This window comes from Pseudorasbora parva, chromosome 18, assembly GCF_024679245.1.
Source record: "Pseudorasbora parva isolate DD20220531a chromosome 18, ASM2467924v1, whole genome shotgun sequence".
Taxonomy (NCBI): domain Eukaryota; kingdom Metazoa; phylum Chordata; class Actinopteri; order Cypriniformes; family Gobionidae; genus Pseudorasbora; species Pseudorasbora parva.
Window position 1 is genome coordinate 29,546,184 of NC_090189.1, and position 27,720 is coordinate 29,573,903.

At 39.4% G+C, this 27,720-nt stretch overlaps 1 protein-coding gene across 1 annotated transcript; it reads right to left on the bottom strand.

Annotated features, from left to right (window-relative positions):
- Positions 1–337: 337 nt before the first annotated feature.
- On the bottom strand, positions 338–15,774 carry aldh3a2b (aldehyde dehydrogenase 3 family, member A2b). The gene is made up of 11 exons (XM_067423050.1): positions 15,612–15,774; positions 13,685–13,847; positions 13,370–13,601; positions 9,423–9,508; positions 9,070–9,278; positions 6,960–7,077; positions 3,458–3,599; positions 2,905–3,071; positions 2,719–2,818; positions 2,368–2,606; positions 338–1,297 (listed from the first exon to the last, which is right to left on the bottom strand). Exons 2-11 carry the CDS (start codon positions 13,844–13,846, stop codon positions 1,280–1,282), a joined length of 1,473 nt encoding a protein of 490 aa, XP_067279151.1. The 5' UTR covers position 13,847; positions 15,612–15,774; the 3' UTR covers positions 338–1,279.
- Positions 15,775–27,720: the final 11,946 nt, after the last annotated feature.

The following is a 27,720-nucleotide window of genomic DNA, read 5'->3' on the forward strand; positions in this document are numbered from 1 at the left end:
GTTGATGCCTCATGGCTTTCTGTTTGGTGCAGCATTTAAAAGAGAAGTAAAAAATGCATTTATGCTCAGCTATTGAGACTCTTACTACCCCTCTGTAATGAGTTAATGAAAGAGCTTTTGTTTGTGTTTAAAAATGATTCATTTTAGTTAATGTGTCAGTGTGTCGATTTAATTGGTGTTAACCACAAGAAGAGTACGTGTGTGCGTCTGTGTATATGTGTAGGAGGACAACAAAGAGCCAGATAAAGAATAATACAACAGAAACAGAAGCCATGACAAACATTCAGTCAGCAAGATGCCAGAAGCTACACAATTAAACCAGAAAACCCACATGCAGTTGTGTAAAAACTGTTTATTGTTGCATTAAAAATGATTTCTGTAAAAGTCTCTAAAAGTACTAAAAATGTGTTGATCCTTCAGATACAGAGCATACAAATGTCAGCATATATTATTAGAGTGAAATGTTGTCAGGTATATTGAAGAAATATTATCAGGAACACATTACATATATGGTATAGTTGGTCTGCATTCTTAAAGAAATAGTTCACCAAAATCACCTTCACATGGTCCAAACCCATATGGCAGTCCCCATTCACTAGTATTGTGTGACAAAAGAGCAGCATAACTATTATTCAACATTCCTTCATTTGTGTTTCATAGAAAAAGGAAAGACAAACTGGTTTGGGACATCATGTGAGTGATGACAGTTTTCATTTTTGAGTGAACTATCCATTTTAAACTGAACATTCAGGATAACTATCATCATAATATTTTCTTCATATGGCACTTCATAAATAAATCTGGCGGAACCATATAACTGCAGCACAAACTGCTCTTGAAGGGTTCGCAAAACTCACGTTTAGACTTGAAATGTGCATTTCTTGAAAATGCTGGACATCTTCTTCCAAATTCACATAGGTTATGTGTTTATATATTGCTTAGGAAATCGTGAACTTTATTCTGAGAGACCTTAATTTCCTTCATTTAAAAACATCCCAAACATGAATAGGGTGGCGAGGGTCTGCATAAAAATAGTGTATTCTACAATAAACACTGATTAAAGTGCTTCAGATATCAGAATTATTAGTATTAAAACGGCACGTTCGTTTACTTTAAATGACCTAAAATGCAGCATTGTCATAATGATGGAAATCATGAATCATGGCCATGATAATAAAACAAAGGCAAAGGACAGAAGCAGCACTTTAGTAGGAGTTAGCCCACCATCTGACCCAGGTCTTCTGGGTGGAGGTATGATTTCTTCATATCATTCACATTCTTAATCCGTATAGTTTCTCTGTAAAAAACAAAACAAAAAAACAATATGAGTCTGTCAGGAAAAGTTTCATGAGGAGGGACTTTTTAACTCTAAAACCTGATTGGATGAGACATGTAAGACATGTTTTATAAAAAGAAACAACAAGTTTTGAAAAAAAGAATAAAAAGTATGTACAGTATAATAACATACTATAATATAATATAAAAAACATTTAAAATCATGTTTATATACAATCATACTAGTATAGACGTTTTATACAAATATAATATAATATAATATAATATAATATAAATGAATTATGTTTATATAATTATATATGGAAACAATCTATACTAGTATAATAAACATTATTAGCTGGTGGAAGAATTGTTTACTTTGATTATTATTAGTAGTAATAAATTCTATGAAACAGTGGTGTTTTCAATTATATATATGTGTGTGTGTGTGTGTGTGTGTGTGTGTGTGTGTGTGTGTGTGTGTGTGTGTGTGTGTGTGTGTGTGTGTGTGTGTGTGTGTGTGTGTGTGTGTGTGTGTGTGTGTGTGTATATATATATATATTTATATTATATATATATATGTGTGTATAATAATTATCAGAATAAACAATTCCTCCTCCAAATAATAGTTTATTATTTGGAGGAGGAATTGTTTATTCTGATAATTATTAATGATGCATTTTATTCATTGAACTTTGGTGTCTTCAATCATATTGGTATAGCTGTTTTATAAAAATAAAAAAAATAATATATAAAAAATTAAAAAATATTAAATTATTATTGTTTTATAAAAAAGTTTAAATACTATCAATATATTTTATATGTATAATTATATCTATATAATACAGTATATTAAATATTACAAAAAACATGTTTATATATATATACAAAATTTCTACATTTATATAAAAATAACTTTTATGACTGTATACGTAATTTGAATAAATAATATTATACATAAATATAATATAAACAAATGTAATAAAGACAAATCTATAAAATACTAAGTATAAATATATATATATAATATGACTAAAATTAAAATCTATGATGGTATTCTTAAAAATCTTATTTCACATGATGGTCTGTTACCTGTAAAATCACTGCAATAAAGACCGCCAACAGAGCCAGTAGAGCCATGCGGCCCAGACTGCCAAAGTCGACGTGTTTGAGGACGAAAAAGCGTGCCCAGCCCAGCTTATCTGCTGTATGTGGTGGATAACGCATCTTATTCACCCCCTCCATCTTCAGCTGTTTGATTAGACAGCCGCGCAAGTGGCTCAAGTGATCAAAGCCGTACTTGCCGTGATAGCGTCCCATCCCACTGTTACCTGCAGGGGGAGTCGAAGAGCTGAGCTACAGTACAGTCCACACGTCACATGACATGCAAGCTTCTGCCAGAGATATAGCTTTAATTCTCAGGGAAAAAAGAAAAGAACTCACCAACTCCACCAAAAGGCAAAGAGCTTACTGAGAAGTGCATCAGACAGTCATTGGCCAACACTCCACCACTAGAGGTCTCCGCAATCATACGCTTGATCAGCTGTAGTGAAAGGACAGATCTGTACACTTTTCTTAAGTAGAACACCATTTTTCTCTGTATCACAAATTCTCTATATCAATTAAAACCTTGTTGTCTGAAGAGAAGATGTACAAGGCAAGGGGTTTCTCTCTCTGGTTGATGAATTTGATGGCTTCATCTGCACTGCTCACTGTCAGGACGGGCAACAGAGGCCCGAAGATCTCCTCCTGCATCACCTTGGCATCCGGCTTCACGTCCCTTAAAACTGTTGGAGCTGTAAAGAGATGCATGTTGAATAAATCCCTTATTCTGTAACATGGATGTGAGCAATTTTCTGTGAATGTGCGAGACCTCTGACTCATTAGCCGCTATAGGTAGATAACTAGAAGAAGAATAAAGTGCAGTAAACCGTAAAACTATTAGTGCTACTAATCAGTGTGTTAGATCATGATTATGATAATTCACTCAAATATGATAACAAATACAGATTGCAATATAAAGCAGCAGTTTTTGTCAATAAATGGAAGCGGATGACACTGGAAGCCGTTAAGAACAAAGAGTTATAAATGTGTTTACACTGTGATTAATCAATAAATCGGTTTCACCATCTACTGAAAATGCTAGTAGTGACTTAGCATTAGCAATGCAGCTAAAGTATACCGATGTAGCACTCCGACTCGTCGTTTTCACCCCCCACAGCGACGGTGCTGCCCTCCATCAATGACATCAGTCTCTTGAAGTGGCGCTGATTGATGATGCGTCCATAATCCAGGCACTTTTTGGGGTCTTCAGTATAGAATTCCTGATCATTAGAAAATGAAAGTATGTGTTAGCTCATTTGAAATTTTATATTTGTAGAATGTTAAATAGCAAAGACTAAAAAAAAACGTATATTCATATGATAAATAAAATCTATTTATTTGCACGTTTATTTAGACTTAAATTTATATATATATATATATATACCTAATGCATTAACTATCATTAAAATATAGAATTTATTGTAAAGTGTTACCATAAATTATATAGATTCAAACGGCTAATAATGAAAAATTTGACGTATGATCATTGGTATACATACATATATATATATATATATATATATATATATATATATATATATATATATATATACATATATATATATATATATATATATATATACATATATATATATATATATATATATACACACAAACACACACTAGTATACTAGTAATCATACATCAAACTTTTCATTATTAGCCTTCTAAAATAAATCAATAGAATTTATGATAAGGTAACAATTTTTCAATAAGATCTATATTTTAATGATAGTTCATGCATTAGGTATCATGAACTAACTATGAACAATTTATCTTAATAATATATTTTTTAATGACATTTAGGTCTCTATTTTAATGGTCTGAGTGCATGGTCTGAAGGGCATGGCGCCGGTGCACCAGGTGCATGGTCTTAAAAGGTTGTACCTAGTGATGAGTACTTAATGAGTTATGGTTGTGTTTTGGGCATAATGTGCAATAAACCAATCAGAGTCTCATCTTCCATTACCTTTAAAAGGCAGTTGCGCTTGCACCATGGTGGATTTGCTATTTACAGGAATTTGCGAGCGGAAAGACTAAATGCTTCTCTGGAGAGGGAATCTGTTTATTTTTTATATTTAGAAATGTCTGTGAGCTACTGCGCGTGTGTGTAATAACCAGTGTTGGGAGTAACGCATTACAAAAGTAATACATTACAGTAACTTATTACTTTTTGCTGTAACGCAGTAGTGTAAGGCATTACTAATCAATTTTCAGTAATATTTTACTCGGTACATTTCCAGTAACGCGTGCGTTACCCCCCCCCCCCCCCCCCCCCCCCAAAAAAAAAGAAATACAATAAAACGAAAAAGGAAAAGGAAAAAAGGCGCGATACATTAACGCATGAAAAATGCAAGTTATTACCTGTTCGTGGTCATTTAATAGCCGCGTGTGGTGTCCAGGTTAGTAATTAAATACTAAATGACAGCTTCTGATATATTTTTGTATAGCGATCTACTTCATTTTCCTTCAATTCAGTACTTCAATTCATCTCCCTCTTGCTGGTGTACTTTTGGATATGGTGTGATATAGTCCAGTGAAGCCGTACGTGTTTATTGCGGATTTTACAGAAGTGCCGCAGGCATGATCTCAGTCTCTGTGCTCGCGCTGGCCGGTGGAAAAGTGGCTAAAGAAGGTTTAAAGTCTCTGTCGTTTCAAAGAATAGCACAACGGCAAGCGCGTCGAAGAACGGACGAGAGACAAGGCGTGCGCTGCTCTGCCAAACTATAGGCCTAATGCCTATAAACAACACTTGGGTGAAGATGACAGAATAAGACTACTGCACACCGTGACACCGTCGTTTAGATTTTTTATAGTAATAAAGTAATTTAGTTCAGTTAGAGAACAGGCCGTTCAAATAAAAACTGAAGGTGTCTGCTAAGCATGAGCCGAACGTGTGATCTTGAGCTGACAGATGATCGCGGAAGATTTGGTTTAAAAGTAAAATGTAAAAGCGCCTAATAAAGGGGGGTTGTCATTGTGTTGTGTACTTCATTAAGAATAATAGGCTAATTTTAAACCGAAACTAAAAATCTGCTTGGCCGCACACAGAGCGCGCGTTTACTAACGAGCTGTCATTCACGGTGTGCGCGCACTGGCGCGTTTTCAGTTCATATGGAAGCTTAACTTTTATAGGAATTCTTTGAAAGCACTCGCTTTGCATCCGCTCCCGGTATTAATGCCCAAGCGGCAGTGCGCATGTTCCTTTCGGTTAAATAGACTAGTGATTTAAAAGCCCAGACACCGGTGATGTCATCACACTTTGATTAACCGGTGGGAAAATGTCCCCACCGTCTCATCCCTACTGTACATTCGCGAGATGGATGCGCATTGCTTAGTGTATCAGAGATAAGGACAAGAACGTATAGGCTAGTCAAATGCAAATGCAGTCAAATACAACCTTTGTCTAAAACCGAAATAACTAGGCTATCTCGCAACTATGTCGCAACAATAAGAAAATAGCAAATGCGCATATTGTCATAACTTAGAGTTTACACAGTTCTGTTGTGTCTATGAACAGACCTAAGCTATTCCCAGATATTGCCAGATAATCACTTTACCTCTAAAATAATACTTATAACAGAGTTGGATCGTCATGATTTCTTGCATTGTCTTGAGCATTCACTTTTTTGCCAATTCTCTACTGTTAGCCTGGATGGCCCATGCCATTATGCTTCATCATATCGCCTTCTACTGGATGTAAAATGCTCTCTGCCTACATTTGAGAATGTTAAGAGCTACTTCTGAAGTTATTTTAGTGAAAGTAACTCAAAAGTAATACAGGTGTAATGTAACGCATTACAATTCTGAGACAGTAATATTGTAGTGTAATGAATTACTTTTAAATAGCAGTAGTAAGTAATCTATAATATATTACAGTTTGGAAGTAACTTGCACAACACTGGTAATAACTAAGCAGAGTGCACACACGTTGTGTAACCAACTATAGGCGCATATTATTAACACACCCTTTAAATAACACAAAAAATACTGCGCTATTGACTTTAGACCAGGTTTTGTTGGTCAATAGTGCAGTTGCTTTCAGTTGCCTCAAATTAGCAATGTGCCAACAATATGCCTGAACACTAGACTGGGTAAACCCAGCCTGATCTGCCGATTCGATTTCGCCCAACAACTCCTGTACATTAATTTATAATGCTTCTGTTACACTTTTGCGGGAACCAATCACAGACTGGCTTATCCACCTGGCACACTATTGGTGGGTTTAACATGATGACAGATAGACAAAGACTCTTATGGTCTGATTGGTTGAAGGACTATCCAATTGCATACAGAGTTATTCATATAATGCTCGTTGATCACGCCTCTTGTGCAGTAGAAAATACAGAGCAGACTCCCCAGACCAATGTTCAATTTTAAATTGAGCTTGGTCTGGTTATAGTCAGACAACCTAAACACACCTCGTTTTCAGACCAGCACGCCCATGGGTGAACAGATTGTCTTGAGAGCATTTGCTTTTAAACAACATGGCTCTATATGTGAAAATGATAACTGTGCAGTAATGTATTAATATAAATTAAAAGGATGCAAACTGTCAATTAACAAATGAACCTACATACTTTAATATTCTTCTTGATCTCTTCAATCACTCTGTCTTGCATACTGGGGTCACACAGTATGTAGTCCGGAGCAATGCAGGTCTGACCACAGTTTGAATACTTCCCCCATGCAATACGCCTGTAATGACAGAACATGTATTCAAAATCATTTCACAGATTCACTGTGCACAAAACAAAACAAAATTAAAGTGCAAAGTGTGCTGCTTCCTTTCCGTGAGTTCTGACTGGTAATGAAAAATATCAAGTGCTTCCATTTCAGAGTCCCTCTTATCATATCTGTTGAAGATGTTGTTCATCTTTGTAACCCCAGGACATTTAAACACAGTAGGCTACAGTTAATGTGATATGACTTAACCCGTGATATAAGATTTTGGCCGTATAGATATCCAAGTCCTTCATCATAGACAGTATCAACATCAGTAGGCTATACTTATTGTATTTCAGCCACACCACAAGGTGTCACTGTGGTCTCAACGCTTCACTCTCGCCTACTCTGAGCTCGATTGCTATGTCTGAAGTAAACCCCGCCCTCCACATCCCCCTACGGACAAAGAAATGTAGAAATAAATAAATGCATAAATAAATAAATGTAGAAATAAATACATGCATAAATAAATAAATATATAAATCAATAAATGTAGAAAAGAATACATGTGGAAATAAATGAAAATAAAACTGAATAAATGTATAATAAAACAATAAATAAATATATATATTGAAATAAATACATAAATATGGAAAAATGGAAATAAATGAATTAATAATTATTCATTTTAGTTTTTTTGCTTTTCTATGTATATTTATTTATATATTTATATATATTTATTTTTGTTTTTTTACATTTCTTTGTATATTTATTTATGTATTTATTTATTTGGAATAATGGCAGCTTTGACATTCCATAAACGTTATTTATATAGCACTTTTACAATGATTGTTTCAAAGCAGCTTCACAGTGTTAAACAGGAGAAATCTACTCTCTGATGGGTAATGTAGTTCTTCACCACAGACTTAGCTGTTAACTCTTTCATCACCAGTGTTTTATTTACGTTGTTATTTACAAGTTACGTTATTAACCAAATATTTCATGGCCCCCAGAATATTTTGTTGTATAAATGTCTGAACATGCAATATATTAAAGAACAAACGCTCTGCTTTAAAAAAAAAAAAAAAAATCTGTTTAGTTTTTCCAGTGTAGTTTTTTTTTTTAAAACAACAGTGGAGTAGTTCGAGTCCATCAACACCCGTAATGCTTGCACAATCCTGTAGCTAGTCCTGGGTAGACATTTAATTTAGTAACATTAGGCAGTTTTGTTTTATATGCTGTTTAATGTTTGTCACATTGTGTTTTGGTGTTGGTTCATGTTCCCTTTTTTATGTTTTTGAGTTATCATGTTCACAGTCATGTTTTGTCATGCACTTCTTGGTTTGTCATGTGATCCTGCCATGTTCTCCCTTGTCTTGTGTTCTGTTGTCATTGGTTTATTGGTTGATCATTGTTCACAGGTGTGTCTAGTCTTCAGTCTTTGTGTATTTAAGCCATCATGTTTGCCATGTGTTTTGGTCTGTTATTGTGTTTGTGTAATTTGCTGTTGGTGAGTTTATATTAAACCAAGTCTTTTGTTTGTTTAGCCAAGTCTGTTTCATGTTTTGATATAAGTTAATAAAACTGCATTTGGGTTTACAACAACTTGCCTTAAGTGGAACTCCGTTAAAATGTTGATGATCACGTTTTTACATATGCATCTGCTTACATAGGATATCTCTTGTTTCTGCTTCTTTGTTCCTGTGTTTTGATCATGAGATTCAGTACTCTTTCAGAAGATGCGTAATAGCGCACCCTACCGTACAACAGTGAAAACACGGAAAGACAGAAAATTCTGTCAATGGAGTTAAAAAAGAGTTAAAAATTATTATTTTTAAACTAAGTTGAAATAATGCCTGCCAAATGTTATGCCAAATAATATTGATTATCAACCTCATAGCTCACAGTGGAACTGTCTTTAAAGGTTTAGAAGTTGTTGTTTAAAACCAATTTCCCTATGGAGAATTGGAATGGAGTTTTTACTTCTGGGGCCTGACTGTTGCTCTCTATTGTGAATGGACTGACCGGCAGGCGACGGCGATGTCACAGTTCTTGTCGATGTAGCACGGGCTCTTTCCGCCCAGCTCCAGAGTAGCCGGGGTTAGGTGTTTCGCAGCAGCTTCCATGATGATTTTAGCCACTGTGCCATTTCCAGTGTAGAAGATGTGATCAAACCTCTGCTTAAGCAGCTCTTGGGTCTCTGTCACCCCACCGGTGACAACAGGGTACAACTCCTGAGATCAGAACCATCAGTGTGAATAAATTACACTGTATACTAAAACAAATTTACAGCTAGGGTTACTATCATTTTATTTGGTTCATTTAATTTATAAACCAATTTGAGTGTATACAGAAATGTATGACAAAAGAAATCTTACTTTGTCTAAGTACAGTGGTAAGAGATCCTCCATTATTTTGGAAGTGTGAGAACTGACTTCAGATGGCTTGATCACAACTGCATTACCTGCAAAATATCAGTATTTATTGTAATATAACAATATTATTATACATTTTCTTAAATATTGACAGGCATCTCCACATGTAAACCTACTAGTAACACCCACTGATCTATATAAATTATAGAATATGAAAAGTATAATCTGTAATAAATGTATAACTTTTAACACAACATTTAACACTTTTTGGTTTTGCAGACCTGACTTTTTACTAAAGGGGGACAACATTCTTTAAGACAGATAACAGTCAGATGGATACAACCCTAAGCTATCTTTATATAATGATAGTGAGTTCAAACGAATTACAGCATTTTCAAAAAAAACTTGCAAATAATGTGCACAATTTAATACAAAGCCTTATTCTTAAAATGGGACAAAAAATAAAGAAAGCAAAAGTATAACATCTAAAGTATTCCTGCAAGTGCTAATATTGTTGATAGTGACTAAGGGAAAGGGACAGTATTGTACTTTGGTCTATTAGCATAGGGCAGTGTCACAAAGGTAGGACAAAGTACAGTGTAACATGATATTCCTTAAATGTGCTCTTTACTCATGTTACTAAAATGTTTTTATCCTATCTACACAATGCACACTGAGGAGATGATGTAAAACCAATTCTTCTGACAAATGCCTTATATATGTTTTAAAGCGGAATGTACAAAAGTCCCACAACGGTCAGATGGTCACATCTGGTATTCAAAATCTAAATGAAACACTTTAGAAATTTAAAAACGTTATGATGTAAATAATTAAGAAATATTTAAAATGCTTGATTTTTTTTTTTAGAACACTATTAATTAAATTAGTGCTGATGAATAACACTATAATCAGATATTAATAATCAGAGCTCATGCAGCTCTAGTGCTGCTATTATTAAAGGGGCTCTTATGTAGAATTCAGAAACCCTTGTTGTTAGCGGTACACCAGTGACTGTTAAGTAAACTGCATCCAGCAACTTTTCATCATGTTGACAGATTAAAGCCCTGTTTCCACCAAAATTACCCGGAACAATTTGTACCAGGAACTTTTTTTACAGGAACTTTTCTCCCCCCAGACCTGCAACTGTCTGCGTTTCCACCGCGATCTAAAGTTCCGTGAAGATTAGGCAAATTAGTCCGGTGATGTAGGACTGCGGGCGACTGTCATCCAAGTCAGTGACGGACAGGAATCATTTTTGCGCGACCGCAAAAATGAACAAAAAATTATGACATTTTTTGTACCGATTGAAAGATTTAGTGGACTGTTTACTGAACCTTATCTAAACTGATCTGGTGTTTACATGTGATGACTTTCAATCGCAATCATTTTGTCACATGCAGTTTGTCTGCCGCATCAAAAATGTCAACGCTGTTTTCTCCAGCAGCTGGAGTGTGTTAACTGTAGCCATAACAACTCTTAACGGCCACCAGGACTAATACAGTATTATATAAGCTATTTATCTGTTGTAAAGTGTAATAATCATCTCAGAAGAAAAAAAAGTCTTCTGTCAGGCGCAGTTAAAGTATAAACTGCCCGGGGCAATATAAGCTGTGACATTATTCCAACATTATCTTCATAACTTACAAAATAAAAAGTTTACCCCTCAGAATAATGAACTTTCCTCTCTTGTCAACATGAGTGCGGCGCATGCTGTCACGTTATGTAAGGACGCACACATAAAAAAGTAATCGGTCAGGTCGTTTACATGGTGAGAAATAGACTGTAAAAAAATGAATAACGAGTATGGAAGAGATTCAAGCTGTGCTGCTTTTGCTGGTTATTTATAGGTTTACTAATGAGGAAATTAACAACGACAGAAAAGAGTAGCATATTCAGAAAGCTTGTAAAGCTAGATTTAAAATGACAATGTATATTATTATCAGCTATTACGGACATTGAACGTGAGATGGCTGAGACGAACGGTTCAGACAGAGAGCAAGACTGATATTTACTGAACGTAGAACGAACCTCACAAAAGACTTTTAAAAATGCCGGTTGAACTTGAAATAAAATGCTGCGTGAGCTCAACCAATCAGCATGTTCAGCGCCCAAGTCCCGCCCTTGAAAGTTCCTGAACTTTGAAAAAGTACCACCTCGCCAGCTGGGCCATTTGGAGGGGCAAATATTTACCCGGAACTTCATTTAGACCCTGGTTCCTGCGGTCTAAACACACCGAGTACGACCCCAAAGTTCTTGGTTCCTGGGTAAAGTTCCTGCGGTGGAAACGTGGCTTAAGTCATTAAAATTACACTGTTGTGACAATTTGATTATAAAGTGTATTTGAGACTATATACTATATAGATCTGGCTAGTCACACTATGGTTTGAATTAACCCCTTTTCTTTGCATGACACATTCACATTCAGGGCCGTCTTTAGGGCAGGACGCCATAGAGCCCCATACTGGAGGGGGTCCCATGGCAAATGGAGCGAGACTTTCCCATGGAACGGAGCATGGGGGCCCCTGCCACCCTACCCCGGAACATGATGGCAAACGGACTAAGGGGGATCGCCGCCACTCTACCCCGGAACTGAACGGACCACTTTTGCTACCCCGCACTGGGCCCTGTTCACATTACAGTACAGAATGGCTCTTTCGGCATTATCCTGAACATTATATAAGCTTTCATTTTATGTGTCAATGAACGAAATAGAGGCTCTTGAGAGCGCATGTAACCATCACAACCCAGGGAGTCGGGGAAGGTTTGTTTGAAGTTTTGTTACAAGCTGTTCACACACATAAAAAAATAAAAATAAAACAATTACATATAACCCCTTTAAATGTGCACTATGCAGCTTTCCGTCCACTGGAGGGCGCCTATTCAAAACAAATCGTAGTTTGATGACGCAAAGTGTGAGCGCAGCATCTTGGGAGATGTGGTCTTCTCATCACAGCCGGTGGAAAATAGGACTCGGGCAGAAATCACGTTCATGCATGCGGTTATTATTAACGTTACTGTAGTGTAAAGCAGAGCAGGACTGAGTGTTGTGGAGCTGAGCACGGCTGCTGGAGCGATTGTTAAACAAATACCCGCCTCGCGAGCACCGGGACTTTTATTATGACGGGACTGGACACAGTCGCCGTTCGCCTGCACAGATCCGCTCTTCCGGTTATGATTTTGAGGTAATGTAGCTCTGTTTATCTTATTAGATACATTTAAGTGTGTTTAAAACGATGTTATGACTTTACTCCGTGCGTTCACTTGTTCACACTGCTAAGAGTAAAGCGCTCCTGCCAAATAAAACCCGAAACCGAGGGTAGCCCAGATATGACGCAATTGACAGGCGACTCCCTCAAATGCAATGCTGAAACGTCCCTGTCCTTAGTTAAAATAGCAAATTTCTCACAATTTACAAATAGTTGGAAACTTCTGGGATATTGTAGGTACTCAACTGAACAAAATATATAACACCGGCCTAGTGGTTTTTGGATATTTTACTGCTAAAATACTACAAAGTGCACCTTTAAAGCAAATGGCTTGTTCTGGATATATGCAACTTTAAAATACATAGATAATGGGCTACATAAACAAATCTGTTAAGCTCTCATCTTTTTAAAGGTGCAGTAAGCAATTTCTGAGAAATGCTGTTGATATTTCAAATCACCAAAACAAACTCGCCCTTACTCAAAAGGATCGATTTGCACCCCCCCATTTATAGCTCCGCCCACAAATTCACAAACACACTAATACTATAATAATAATACTATAATATAAATCTAATAATCTAAATATAATACCATACTAATTTATAATAATAAAAAATACACCCTTACTGCTGATTGACTGCTAGTGTGTTGTGATGCTCAGTCCTTTCCACTTTCAACAGTTTCTCAGAAATCGCTTACTGCACGTGAATTGATTCCCATGGTTCCTCAATAGACCCCGATTACCTGCTGCTATAGCTCCTATGAGGGGCCCGATGGTGACTGCCCAGGGGTAGTTCCAGGCCCCAATGACCAGCACCACTCCCAGGGGCTCAGGCTGGATATAGACCTGGTCTGAGATGGTCATCATGCTCTTGCTCACAGGTCGAGGAGCTGCCCAATCTTTCAGATTTCTCACAGCCAGGCTAATCTCACTCTCCAGACCCAGAGTCTCATACAAAGGAGTTCCAAACTCACTCTGTCGCCAGATATATAAAGCACAGGTCACATAAGCAAACAAGGATTAGAACTGGAAAATACACATGTGGACGGGTCACCAACCCTTCTGAGATCCTTTTTGAGGCCCTCTGCGATGTCCTTCTGACGTTCTGTGACAAAACGCAGCAGGTTTTTTAGCTGTGTGATGCGGTACTCCAGTGATTTGCTCCGGCCGGTGAGGAAGGCCTTCCTGGCACGCTCCACTGCTTTCTGCTCTCGAGACATACTGTGAAAGGGGAAGTCAATCATTTCACTCTGGTTACACTTCTGTCACATTTAGGTCAACTTCACGTAATGATCTCATATATTAAAGGTAAGAGCCAAGTATAACATATAATGGATTGACAGCTGAGCCCTTGAAAAGTGAATGATGGAACAAAAATGTTGCATAATATCAGAAATCAGCTCATGACCTAATTACGACACAGCTGTCTTTGCACTTTAAAAATGTTTTCAAAATCATCCCATAACATCTATTCTTTTTTAATGATGTCAACGTATCATTTTTTGGCATTTTTCAGGTTTTCATCCGCAATTTAATTCAAAGTGGTTGAGAAAGTGCAACAAGCTTACTGTTGCAGTTTGTAACTTTGACACAACTATGGTGGGCTAAAAACAACCCAAGTTGAGTTGAAAATGGACAAACCCAGAAATTGGGTTGTTTTAATGGGTCCATCCACTGGGTTCAAACAACACAATTTCTGGGTTTGTCCATTTTCAACCCAACTTAGGTTGTTTTAACCCAGCATTTTTTAGAGTGTAATAACTGTTGTTATTATTATTATTATTATATATTTAAAAATCTATTATTATTAGTAATATGCACTGCTATGGACTTAATTCAGACAACGTAAAGGCGATTTTCTCAATATTTAGATTTTTCCTAAATTCCAGAAAAAACATGACTCCAGATTTTTAAATTGTTGTATCTCGGCCAAATATTGTCCTATCCTAACAAACGTCCGTGGAAAGCTTATTTATTCAGCTTTCAGATGATGTATAAAATAAATCTCAGTTTCAAAAAATGCACCCTAATGAATGGTTTAGTGGTCACATAATAAATAATCTAAATAAAACTAAATGAATAATATTATTATTGTACTAATATTAATAATATAATTAACTACTAAAATAACAGTAGCAATTTATTTTACAGTCCTGTTTCCCATGTACACACTAAGTACTTATTATAGCAATTACAATAACTGGGTTATAACAGCCACCTGGGTTATGAACCTGTCCCCAAACCTAACCTTAAACCATTTAATCTTTATATTACACACTACTTTCTTGTGAAAAAACACAGTACTTACCTGAGTGTTAATTAAAGTGCAACCAAAATAATAATAATAACAACATTAATTAATTAATTATTAGTAGTATTATTATTACTACTATAGTAGTAGGCTAGTTAATTGAAATACATGCTAATATATAATTAATAAATACAGGTGTTGAATAACAACGAATATTTACTAATTAAAAAATCAAATAGCCTAACTATTATTATCATAAAACTTAGTAGTTAATAAAAAAAATAAAACTGTAGTCACGTGACAGTCTTGATTTTAATAAAAAAATAAAACTGTAGTCACGTGACAGTCTTGATTTTAGTCTGGGAGCAATGCACTGTGGAAGTTATGCAACACACATAGCGGACTAACAGACTGTCATACTAATGCGTGCATGTTGAAACACAACGAATCATGTATTTATTAGCCGCCCACACGGTTTATAGTGTTTCATCCCTCCTGATGAATATATGTCTATGTATGTCTATATTATTTTTCTGTAATGTCTCGTTGCCCTGCACAGTTGCAATAACAAGTTTATAACAGGCTGGAATCACAGGAGAAGGAATGGGATCTAAAGCAGCTTCCTCTTACGCCATCACTGCAGCCGGAGACTAACGTTAACGTTAATAGACAATCGATTAGGCTAATACGCTTTCGAGAACAACAACGAAAAGCCCTAAGGTTGAGCACATTACCTTGGGTTATTTCACAGCGCGCACAGTACGTCCAGGCCTTTCGTTGTGCCGATAAGATAAAGTCTCCGGATCAGATAGTTCAGTCAAGCTGAACGATGGTAACATTAAACAGTGAACAACTAGTTCTGTTAACAGTCGAGGCGCAGGGGCGGAGTCTCCCGTGTGGGCGTGGCCACAGGGCTTCGCAGCAGCCCGGAGGCAGTGTATTTAGGTACAATAAACTCTGACTGACGGACAACAGTTAGCGCATGCTGCATTGCATTAGGGTTATTGTGTCAGATATAATGTTTTCAGAATCATGCTTCCCCTCTGCCCTACTCATAAGTCATAATGCTAACATGTGAGATCATGTGATGTTAGCTACTTCTCTGATAGTCTAATGAAACAAAAAGGCTGTACATAGCCTACTATGTGCTTTATTCATGGGACAATTGTACAAAAAGGAAAAATCAAAACGAGTCAAATATTAGTTAAATATTTCACATAAACACAAAATGGCAAACAATGTAAATTCAACTGTATTAATTAACGATTTTATTGATTTAATGAATCAGTCAATGAAAGAAAAATTAGACTGTGCTCTCCCAGGTCACGATGTGACTGCTTGCATGTTTATTTGTCCTGCAACTATTTATGAGAGATCCAGCATCGATTAGGCCTACGCTTTCGAGAACAACAACGAAAAGCCTTAAGGTTAAGCACATTGGGTTATTTCACAGCGCGCACAGTACGTCCAGGCCTTTCGTTGTGCCGATAAGATAAAGTCTCCGGATCAGATAGTTCAGTCAAGCTGAACGGTATTAAACAGTGAACAACTACAGTTCCGTTAACAGCCGAGGCGCAGGCCCAGCTAACAATTTTAGGTTATAAGAACGTTTCCCTAACGTTCCCATTAAGTTCTAAAAACGTTTTTGAATGTTCTAGGAACGTTGAAATGTCCAGTTTGTGGAACGTTGAATTAACGTTCTCATTAGGTTCTAAGAACGTTAAATAACGTTCTTATAAGGGTGTGGAGTATGATCAAATAAAATATTCCTGTTTTCTCCTTTAATGTACTTGCTTTTGTTTATTGACACCTTATTCTTTCTTAAAAAAAGCTCAAACCAATTTTTTAATTGACTTTTATATTTATATTACATTTATATTTAATATAGGCTAATTTTCTGATTGTAAAAAAAATAAATATATACACGAAAATAGCATTTAATGACACTTAAGTTGTCTCTGGATATACAAATTATGTATCTGAAGTTTGAGAAAAAAGCTGTATGACTAATTTGTAATGACTAATACTTTTTTTAATGTAGAAACGTTTTTAAAACGTTCAACTAATAATGTAAGAATAACGTTTTAAAGCTAACGTTTTTAGAACGTTTCTCAATAGCAAATAACGTTGGCACAACGTTCTAATAACGTTACTGCAAGAACGTTTTTGGATAACTTTGAGAGAACTTTCAGAGAACATTAGCCAACGTACTGAGAACGTTCCCTGTTAGCTGGGGGGCGGAGTCTCCCGTGTGGGCGTGGCCACAGGGCTTCGCAGCAGCCTGGAGGCAGTAGGCTTGTTCGACTTCACCTAGCGATGCGCAGACCGATCGGCGGCTGACTTAAAGCAGTGCATGCCGGTTAGAAATGTTGTCCGACTTGAGACAGCGCCGACAGCACGTGACTGTGACGTATGTCAACAAAGTACCGCGAGAGCGAATCGAGAGCAGCCGGCTGATGCAGCCGGTGCAGATTCTCAAGGGTGGCTGCAGGAGGCTGCTCGAGCTCTGATGACGACACAGCTGATCCACGATTGGCCGGATTCACCGCATGACAGCGACCACGTGTGTTTCATGTTTATTCTAAAACCTTATGTTACACTAATGCTCACAAATCATTTATTTATAACAGTAAAACCTCTTTTCATGTAGTCGCGACGTTATATTGTCATGTTTATCAAACTAAAACTGATAAAAACCGTTGACAACACTTATATGTTGAACTTTAATCTTGTCCAAATAGACGCTTTATTAAACAGTACATAAAGTATTGGATAAAAATATCATTTGAAACATCTGTGTATTTGAGAAATACTGCATTTATTTAACTTCAGCTGTGATAAAGTTTGCAAACGCAGTGCAAGCGTCACCACGAGAAGCTGAAAGTGTCCGACTTCACGTCTCCGTTTGCAGCTCCTCCCCGCCTGCACTCGGCTACTCTCGCCGATCGCATGCATCCAGCCGCAGCCGATGTCGAACACACCTAGTATATTTAGGTACAACCAACACACTCTGACTGACGGACAACAGATTAGCGCATGCTGCATTGCATTAGGGTTATTGTGTCAGATATAATGTTTTCAGAATCATGCTTCCCCTCTGCCCTACTCATAAGTCATAATGCTAACTTATGAGATCATGTGATGTTAGCTACTTCTCTGATAGTCTAATGAAACAAAATCCTGCAGATCCTGCTGGATCTGTCTGCTGCTTTTGACACAGTTAACCACCAGAACCTCCTGTCGACACTTAAGAAGACGGGGATCTCAGGAACTGCTCTCCAGTGGTTCAGGTCTTACCTCTCTGGTAGGTCCTACAGGGTGTCATGGAGAGGTGAAGTGTCTAAGTCGCATCATCTAGCTACTGGGGTTCCCCAGGGCTCAGTGCTTGGACCACTTCTCTTCTCCATCTACATGTCATCATTAGGCTCTGTCATTCAGAAACACGGCTTCTCCTATCACTGCTATGCTGATGACACTCAACTCTACTTCTCATTTCAACCAGATGATCCTACAGTCATTGTTCGTATCACTGCCTGTCTGACAGACATTTCTGACTGGATGAAGGAGCATCACCTTTAACTTAATCTTGCAAAGACAGAATTACTTGTTTTCTCAACCAACTCAGCCCTTCATCAAAATTTCTCCATTCAGCTTGGCTCATCAACCATAACTCCATCCAGGACAGCCAGGAACCGTGGAGTTGTGATTGATGACCAGTTTAACTTCACTGACCACATTACTGCAACAGCCCGGTCCTGCAGATTTGCTTTATACAACATTAGAAAGATTAGACCCTTCCTATCAGAACAGGCTGCACAACTCCTGGTTCAAGCTCTTGTTCTCTCCAGACTGGACTATTGTAATGCTCTTCTGGCTGGGCTTCCAGCATGCACTATCAAACCCTTGCAGCTGATCCAGAATGCAGCGGCGAGAGTGATCTTTAATGAGCCGAAGAGAGCTCATGTTACGCCTCTCTTCATCAGACTGCACTGGTTGCCAATGGCTGCTCGCATCAAATTCAAGGCACTAGTTCTCGCCTACAAAACAACCACTGGCTCTGCACCAATATACCTAAACTCGCTTGTTCAGACTTACACACCATCCAGAAGCTTGCGTTCTGTGAGTGAGCGACGCCTTGTGGTTCCATCCAAAAGAGGCATGAAATCACTCTCACGGACATTTTCCTGGACCGTTCCCACCTGGTGGAATGACCTGCCGATCTCAATTCGTGCTGCCGAGTCTGTAGCCATTTTTAAAAAAACATCTTAAGACACGTCTCTTCCAATTGCACCTGACCAATAAAGAATAGCACTTAACTATCCATTAATTTTTGTTTGTTTGTCCCCCCCCCAAAAAAAACAAAAAAAAAATATTGTGTACTGTGCTATAACTGAGACTTCTTACAGCTCTTACAGGTTGTTGGCCTTGTTTTTCGTTGCTTCTATTGCTCTCCCCTTTTTTGTAAGTCGCTTTGGATAAAAGTGTCTGCTAAATAATTAAATGTAAATGTAAATGTAAATGAGCAATCCTATTTTAATATAATATTGCCAAAAGTTTTGGGATGCTTTCCCTGCACATGAACTTAAATGACATCCCATTCTTGATCCGTAGGGTTTAATGTGGAGTATTAAACACCCTCTGCATAACAGATTCAATTCTTCTGTGAAAGCTTTCCACAAGGTTTAAGAGTGTGTTTATATACATTTTTGACCATTCTTCTTGAAGTGCATTTGTGACATCAGAAACACCCCCTGAACACCCAGAGGTGTTCTATCATGTTGAGGTCAGGACTATGTGCAGGCCAGTTAAGTTCCTCCACACCAAACTCTCATCCATGTCTTTATGGACCTTGCTTTGTGCACTGGTGCACAGTCAGGTGAGCAGTCCAAGGCCCCAACAGGAAGGGGCCATCCCCAAACTGTTTCCACAAAGTTGGGAGCATGAAATTGTCCCAAACTGTCTTGGTATGCTGAAGCATTAAGAGTTCCTTTCGCTGGAAATAATGGGCCAAGCCCAACTCCAGAAAAACAACCCCACACCATAATCCCCCCCCACCACCAAACTTTACACTTGGCACAATGCAGTCAGGCAAGTTCCGTTCTTCTGGCAACCGCCAAACTCAGACTCGTCCATTGGATTGTCAGACGACAGAGAAGCGTGATTCGTCACTCTAGAGAACACGTCTCCAATGCTCTAGAGTCCAGTGATGGCGTGCTTTACACCACTGCACTCAATGCTTTGCATTGCATTTGATGATATAAGGCTTGGATGCAGCTGCTCTGCCATGGAAACCCATGAAGCTCTCTATGCACTGTTCTTGAACTAATTTGAGGGCCACATGAAGTTTGGAGGTCTGCAGTGTTAACCCCTAACAGCTATTGACTCTGCAGAAAGTTGCTGACTTCTGCGCACTCTGCGCCTCAGCATGAGCTGATCCCACTCTGTGATTTTACATAAATTAAATTATTTTGAGGTGTGTCCTAATACTTTTGGCAATATAGTGTATTTAAATAGCCTATTGTATTTAACAAATATGGTAACTGTGTGTATGGCATGCTTTAAATGCTTTTTTATGGAGCTTTGATATAAACATTATCTTTTAGAGGAGCAAACTGGAGTTAAACAGTGCCGATTTACACCAACCATGTAAAAATAAAAAAATAAAAAACCTACAGAAGCAATACAATATTTGGGATCTATTTTGTACCTTTTGTTGGACTTAAGTCCTCTACATTTTTAGAGGTCAGAAGGAAGCAAACAGCATGTTAATTGGCCACTTTTCATGCCAGTCACTCTTAACAGTGTTTTACCAACCTTGTTGCTACAGACTCCAGAGTTATTGTGTGCTAAAAATTCTTTAAAGTTTATTATAGAATTATGAATTCAACTACAGCAACAGCAGCTGTGAAAACAGTTCCTCGTCCACAAGGATCTGTGCATAATCTATCATAGCTCCTTCTCTTTCAGGTGGATATCTGTGGCACAATTTTGGCTTTGTATCAAAAATTCCTCTCAGTAGCACTATACCTCTAAAGTATGAAAACTGGCCAAACTCCTTGAAATATTTTCCCAAACTAACAGAATAAATGGCAGATGTTTCCACATCAAACAAAGAGCCGGCCTCAGGTGTTTGCGGACTGTGAAGGGAGAGGAACACAGCTGCGATGACACGTCATTTGCACCATTGTGACACTACTGTTGCCCTGGGCGCAGGAAAAGACAGAAGATCCATTGGAAAGAAAATTTATGAATGCAAACACACACATACCTACATACCAGGCACTAATACACTGCAGACATGTACACAAAAATGCAAGCCTGTGTTGAAGCATCAGAATTTTTAAATTAGAGAACCTAGAATCAAATGCAGGATACAGGAAATTTGTGCAATTTAATAATAATAAGCTATTTATTATCAATTTAACTAACTTTGCATAATTTGTATTTTGAAGGAAGACACCCCTCCAAATCATTAAATTCAAGTGTTCTGATCACTTCTATGACCACAGGTGTACAATCAAATACCTATGCATGCCATGCAGACGCTTCTACCAACATTTGTGAAAGAATGGGTCGCTCTCAGGAGTTCAGTGAATTCAAGCTTGGTACCGTGATAGGTTGCCTCCTGTGCAATCAATTCATTCGTGAAATTTCCTCACTAAATATTCTACGTTCAACTGTTAGTGGTATTTTAACAAAGTGGAAGCAATTGGAAACAAAAGTAACTCAGCCACAAAGTGGTAGGCCACGTAAAATCACAGAGCGGAGTTAGCACCTGCTGAGGCTCACAATGCACAGTTGTCGACAACTTTCTGCAGAGTCAATAGCTACAGACCTCAAAAACTTCATGTAACTTTCAGATTAGTTCAAGAGTGCGTAGAGAGCTTCATTGAATGGGTTTCCCTGGCCGAGCAGCTGCATCCAAGCCTTACATCCCCAAGTGCAATGCAAAGCACTGTATGCAGTGGTGTAAAGCACACCGCCACTGGACCCTAGAGCATTGAAGACGTCTTATCTAGGGTGACGAATAACAATCCTCTGCCTGGCAATCCTATGTATGAGCCTGAGTGTGGCAGGTTTTAGAAGAATGTTACTTGCCTGACTGCATTGTATAGTGTAAAGTTTGATGGAGGGGAGATTATGGTGTGGGGTTGTTTTTCAGGGGTTGGGCTCGGCCCCTTAGTTCCCTTTCGAGAGAGGTTCCTCGTATTACGTATGGGAAAAAAACTCCTTTTCTCGAGAATGTGAAGCAAAACTTTTAATAAAGGTATCTATGTAAAGCGCAGTGAGCTGCACGGCCATAGCCCAGCGCGAGGAGCGCTCTGATTGGCCGGGCTGCGGCAACTGCAGGAACCTATGGTGAGGCGGCTGAGAGGAACGAACCAATGGGGGGCGTTCCAGAAGCCCGCCGAAAAAGGTGCTTATATTTGCATACAGGAGGCTATATAAGACCCTAATTCGCCATAGGTGTCAGATTTTATCTCCTTCAGCGATACCTTCGCTGGTCTCCGGAAGAAGCACCGCCGTTGAAAAGGCACCAGCGGAACCTGCAGCTGAGGACGACGGACTCCCTCTCCGCATACTCTGCCGTTCCAGCTACGCCATGCGGCGTTATATATCCTTTAAACTGTGTCTATGTTGAGTGTTATATGTGTTTGTGTGTGTGTTGCCGCTGCAACGCCACTTCTAGAGCTTACAGGCTTGTTCTACTCGAGGACTCTCTCGTTCCGCCGCGTCGTTAAGCGCCGCGGAAAGACGGAGCTCTTCTCACTCTCCCTCTGCTCTCGTCCCGTCGCGCTGAATAGCGCCGCGGAAAGAGAGAATGTTAGAGGACATGAGCACACTCAAGCCGAAGCTCTCTTCACTCTGCCGCCGCCGCGGCTCTTCTTCCGCCGCTGCCACAGAGTTGTTCCCACTCTTCTCTCATTCCGTCGCGCTACAGCCGCGGACAGAGAATACTAGAGTGAATAGGCGAACTCGAGCCGAAGCTCTCGTCACTATACCGTCGCGCTGAGGAGGCGCCGCGGACAGACGGAGTTTTTCCTCAGTCTTCCTCTTCTCTAGTTCAGTCGCGATATCGCCGCGGACAGAGAATACTAGAGTGAATAAACAAACTCGAGCCGAAGCTCTCGCCGTGCTAGAAGCGCCGCGGACAGAGTTTTACCTCACGCTTCCAATTCTCTCGTCCTGTCGCTCTATCGCCGCGGACAGAGAATACTAGAGTGAATAAACAAACTCGAGCCGAAGCTCTCGCCGTGCTAGAAGCGCCGCGGACAGAGTTTTACCCCACGCTTCCAATTCTCTCGTCCTGTCGCTCTATCGCCGCGGACAGAGAATACTAGAGTGAATAAACAAACTCGAGCCGAAGCTCTCGCCGTGCTAGAAGCGCCGCGGACAGAGTTTTACCTCACGCTTCCAATTCTCTCGTCCTGTCGCTCTATCGCCGCGGACAGAGAATACTAGAGTGAATAAACAAACTCGAGCCGAAGCTCTCGCCGTGCTAGAAGCGCCGCGGACAGAGTTTTACCTCACGCTTCCAATTCTCTCGTCCTGTCGCTCTATCGCCGCGGACAGAGAATACTAGAGTGAATAAACAAACTCGAGCCGAAGCTCTCGCCGTGCTCATTCTACCGCCGCCGTGCTGAAGCGCTGCGGACAGAGAATACTAGAGTAAGTTAGACGAGCGAGCTCGGGCTGTTGGGTATGTCAAGAACAATGTCGCTGCAGCGCGTGCTTACTGCCAAGGAAGTTGTAATGGCTGCCTTGTCATGATAGCGCGCGCCCCTTCCACAGCGCGTTGCTGACTAGAGCGCGGCTTACGTCATAGCACGCGCTCACTGTCAGAGCATAAGGGCGTCGGAAAATGGCTGCCAAGCTAAGCCCTTTTTTCACTCTATCACTTCCAGTCCCCTTTATTCAGGCGGCTGGAAAGGTTTTTACACTGTAGACAAAGTGTCCACTACACAGTGTGCACCCCTACATAAGCACTGTTAATTCAGCCTCACAAAATCACAAATAAATCCCGCCGCGGCCGGATTACACCATATAAAGTCAACTAGCCTTATTGCAGTCAACTAGCCTGTGGTCAAACACGCTTGTCTGCATGCGCGCTTTCAGTCTAGACTAGAGCATAACGGCATTGTGGAATGGCTCACATACCACCCGCACTTCCTTACATTCTCCCAGTTCCCTTAAGTTAAGTGACTGGAGATGAAATATTGCAGTCAACTAGCCTGTGTTAAACACGCTCGTCTGCACACTATGCTGTGTGCGTTTACCCCTGTGGATTTGCTCACTGGTTTGCACCGTGGGTATTCTACGTAGGTTTTGCGCCACATTGTTTACACTACACACAAAAGAGCTTTCTATGTAGGAAATGTGCCCACTTTACAGTCTGCACTCCTGCACCCAAGCACTTTTCACAAAGTTCACTCTCGCACACACAATATAAATGTGAGGCGTGCGCCCACTGCAAAGCCTGCACCGCCAAAACTAACACTATCCCCACAGTGTTACAAGCAGTGTTACAGCACAAGCAACCCGGCTAACAGGCCCCTATTACTAAGCGGCCAGCCCCCGAATCTAATTCAACCCCTGGCTTTGAGAGCCCAGGCCTGGCAGGCCATTCCTGGTATATAATATTGGGTGTTGAACATATAAAACGAGGTTCTCGCTACAGTTTTGCTCGCAGACCCCGCGATTCAAGCCGTGGTCGAGCCCTCTGTAAGAAGCAGTGTCAGTCACGTGCTTCTCGCTGAGGCATTGAGACTGTTAAAGGAGAGAGCGGCGAAAACAGTACACCCGACGCTAGCGAGTCAGGTTTTTACTGTCGCTAATTCCTCATGCCGAAAATGGGTGGCGGTCTCAGGCCCATTTTCCAGGCATCTGAACAAAGCACTTATGACACGCTCGTTTCAAGGTGCTGACGGTGAAACAAATCCTCGCGCACATTCGCCCCGGGGATTGGGTTTTCTCAATAGATCTGAAAAACGCATACTTCACGTTACGATAACCCCCCACCCCCACTACAGGCCATTCTTGAGATTCGCCTTCGAGGGGCAGGCTTATCAGTACAGTCATTGTCATAGACTCAAGACTTACGGCATAAGAACCGTGCATGGCTAAGCATCTCCTTTTATGGGCAGAGCACAATCTGAGCTCCCTAAGGGCGGCTTACGTGCCAGGTATTCTGAATCAGGGTCCGGACATGTTATCCAGAGGACCCATGTCCCCAGGGGGATGGTCCCTTTACCCGCAAACAATTCAGCTCGCACAGCACACGCTGCCCAATATTTTTTCTGCAAACGCAGGGATGCCCTGGCCCATGTTGCCCCAGACTCCCTCTATATGTTCCCTCCGATCGCGATCCAGCTGCAGCCTGTGCTTTTTAATAGCCCCACTTTGGAAGAACCGCACATGGTTCTCCATACTGTTTCAGCTGTCAGACACAGCCCCATGCCTATTCTGCCAATGAAAGGGAAGGCCTGGCATCCCAATCCCGAGCTGTGGGCCCTCCACGTATGGCCCATCAACGGTATCCGGGAACCTCTCTGACAAGTTATGAACACTATTTCGGAAGCTAGAGCCCCTGCTATCTGGCAGCTCTGCTTTGAAGTGGTCAGTGGTTTTCTAACCAATGTGCTATGCGAAACATCGACGCACACTCATGCGAACTGGCGGAACCGCTCGCTTTCTCCAAGAGCTAATGGATGCGGGTCGTCCCATACGGAAATGTAATATATGTCTATATATGAAATATCAATATATGCGATATATGTGATATATAAAGTAAAAACATATATGAAACATATTAGAAATTGGAACAATTCCATATATTGACATATAAATGTATCCCATATATTATATATGTTAATGTATGTATAATACATATATTGACACATAGGTCTCATATATGAAATATCCTAATATGCTCATATAGAGTAAAAACATAAATGCACATATATGCACAGCATCAGAAATTCCATATATTGACATATATCTTTAGTCCACATATTATATATGTTTAAATTATATATGTGACAAATCATTATCACTGTCAAATGTCGTAGAGTCTTAAAATCTATACTATGTATAAAACAAATGACATTTAAAATATAAAATATTTATAATGTTACTTATTGTCAGGTGAAGCAAGAGATGAAGGACTCAAGGGTGCAGAGGTTAATGGGCTTTTTATTAGACTTCAAAAATAAACAATCGAAACAATCAAACCCCTTCATGCTTGTAACTGGCTCGTCTTAGTTTTTTATACAATAAGAAATACTCAAAAAAACTGGAATTCACTTTTGCCAATAGTTTGTGTTTTACTAACTGTAAGATTCTCAATGAGGGAGTGAAAATAAATTGTATCTATTTAACCACTGAATGAGATAACATAGTAACAATTAGCACATGGACAGAAATCCAAGACAGCATTGTGAATATCAAAGCTCAACACTATAAGTAAACAAATAAACAGTAAATCAATTCCAAACCCAAAATACTAGTGATACACAAACAAAAAACAGTACCAAACAATTCAAAATGCCGTAGAGGGAACAGGATATACAGTCTGCAATGCAAGTCTCTTATATGAGTGTTGTAGAAGTCCCAGTCCAAGCAGGCAATGAAGATATACAATACTAAATCCTAGATTAGGCACTGGCACAATCCAACACAGGTAAGAAGGAGGTATCAGTGCACTCAAGCCCCATAACAGAGTCCTCTGCAAGCTTCTCTGCAAACATCCAAACACTATGAATTAACATTTTTATGGGTACATACAAATGTGCATTTGAACACGATTGTGAAGCATTAGAATGTACAATTCACTTAACTCTCAAATACAATGTGATTCCAGGCATTTTCACCCATGCTCCACTGCCATGCCTCTCCTCTGTGCTACTCGTAACCTTAAAACCACTTCCTCCCTCTGTTGCCCTCTAGAGGACAGGATGAAAAATGTCACCCATGTACCAGAGTAACCGTTACATGCTACACAGAACAAAACATGAAAGTACACGCCATGAGCACAAGCCGCATGTTAAACAAACAACCCTAAACACATGGACAAAAGAGTGTATACTGCCCAAGCAAAACTAGATGCTCACACGAGACCAAGCAAATGGTCAAACTGTACACTTACAATGGGGAGAAAAACACACATGGAGCTTTTAATGTCAGAAGCCTGAGCCAAAACCAAATTATGAAATGCCAGGATTCAAACACCACTATATAAATCCATATAAAATCCTATACCAGCATACTGAATGTTTGCATATATTATGTTTAAATAAAGTTACATATATAAATTCGACATATATTGTTTACATATATGGCATTAACATACAGTACCATATAAAAAATCATCATATAAATAATTTTAATATATGTATATATAATAATTATTCTATGGGTATTTCATACATGGTATAAACCTATTTCTTCATATATCATGAGAATGTATATATGCGCTAATAATGTATTGCCTTATATGAAACATATATGACATCACTACTCGGATATAGGGACATATATGTACATATATTACATTTCCGTATGGGGTCCCCCCTCCATACTCGGGGTGTGTGTCTCCGCCATAGCAGCTAGCCACGCTCCGATCGCGGCACATTCACTAGGGAAAAGTGATCTTATTGTGTGTTTTCTTAAAGGGGCCAGGAGATTCAGCCCGCCTTGCCCCTACCTCGGTCCCTATTTGGGACCTCGCCATGGTTTTGGAGGCCGTGAAGGGTTCCCCCTCCTAACCACTTCAGAACACGAGCTTGAAGCACATATCACTCAAAACCGTTTTTCTGCTGGCTGTGGCCTCGGTTAACCGAGTGG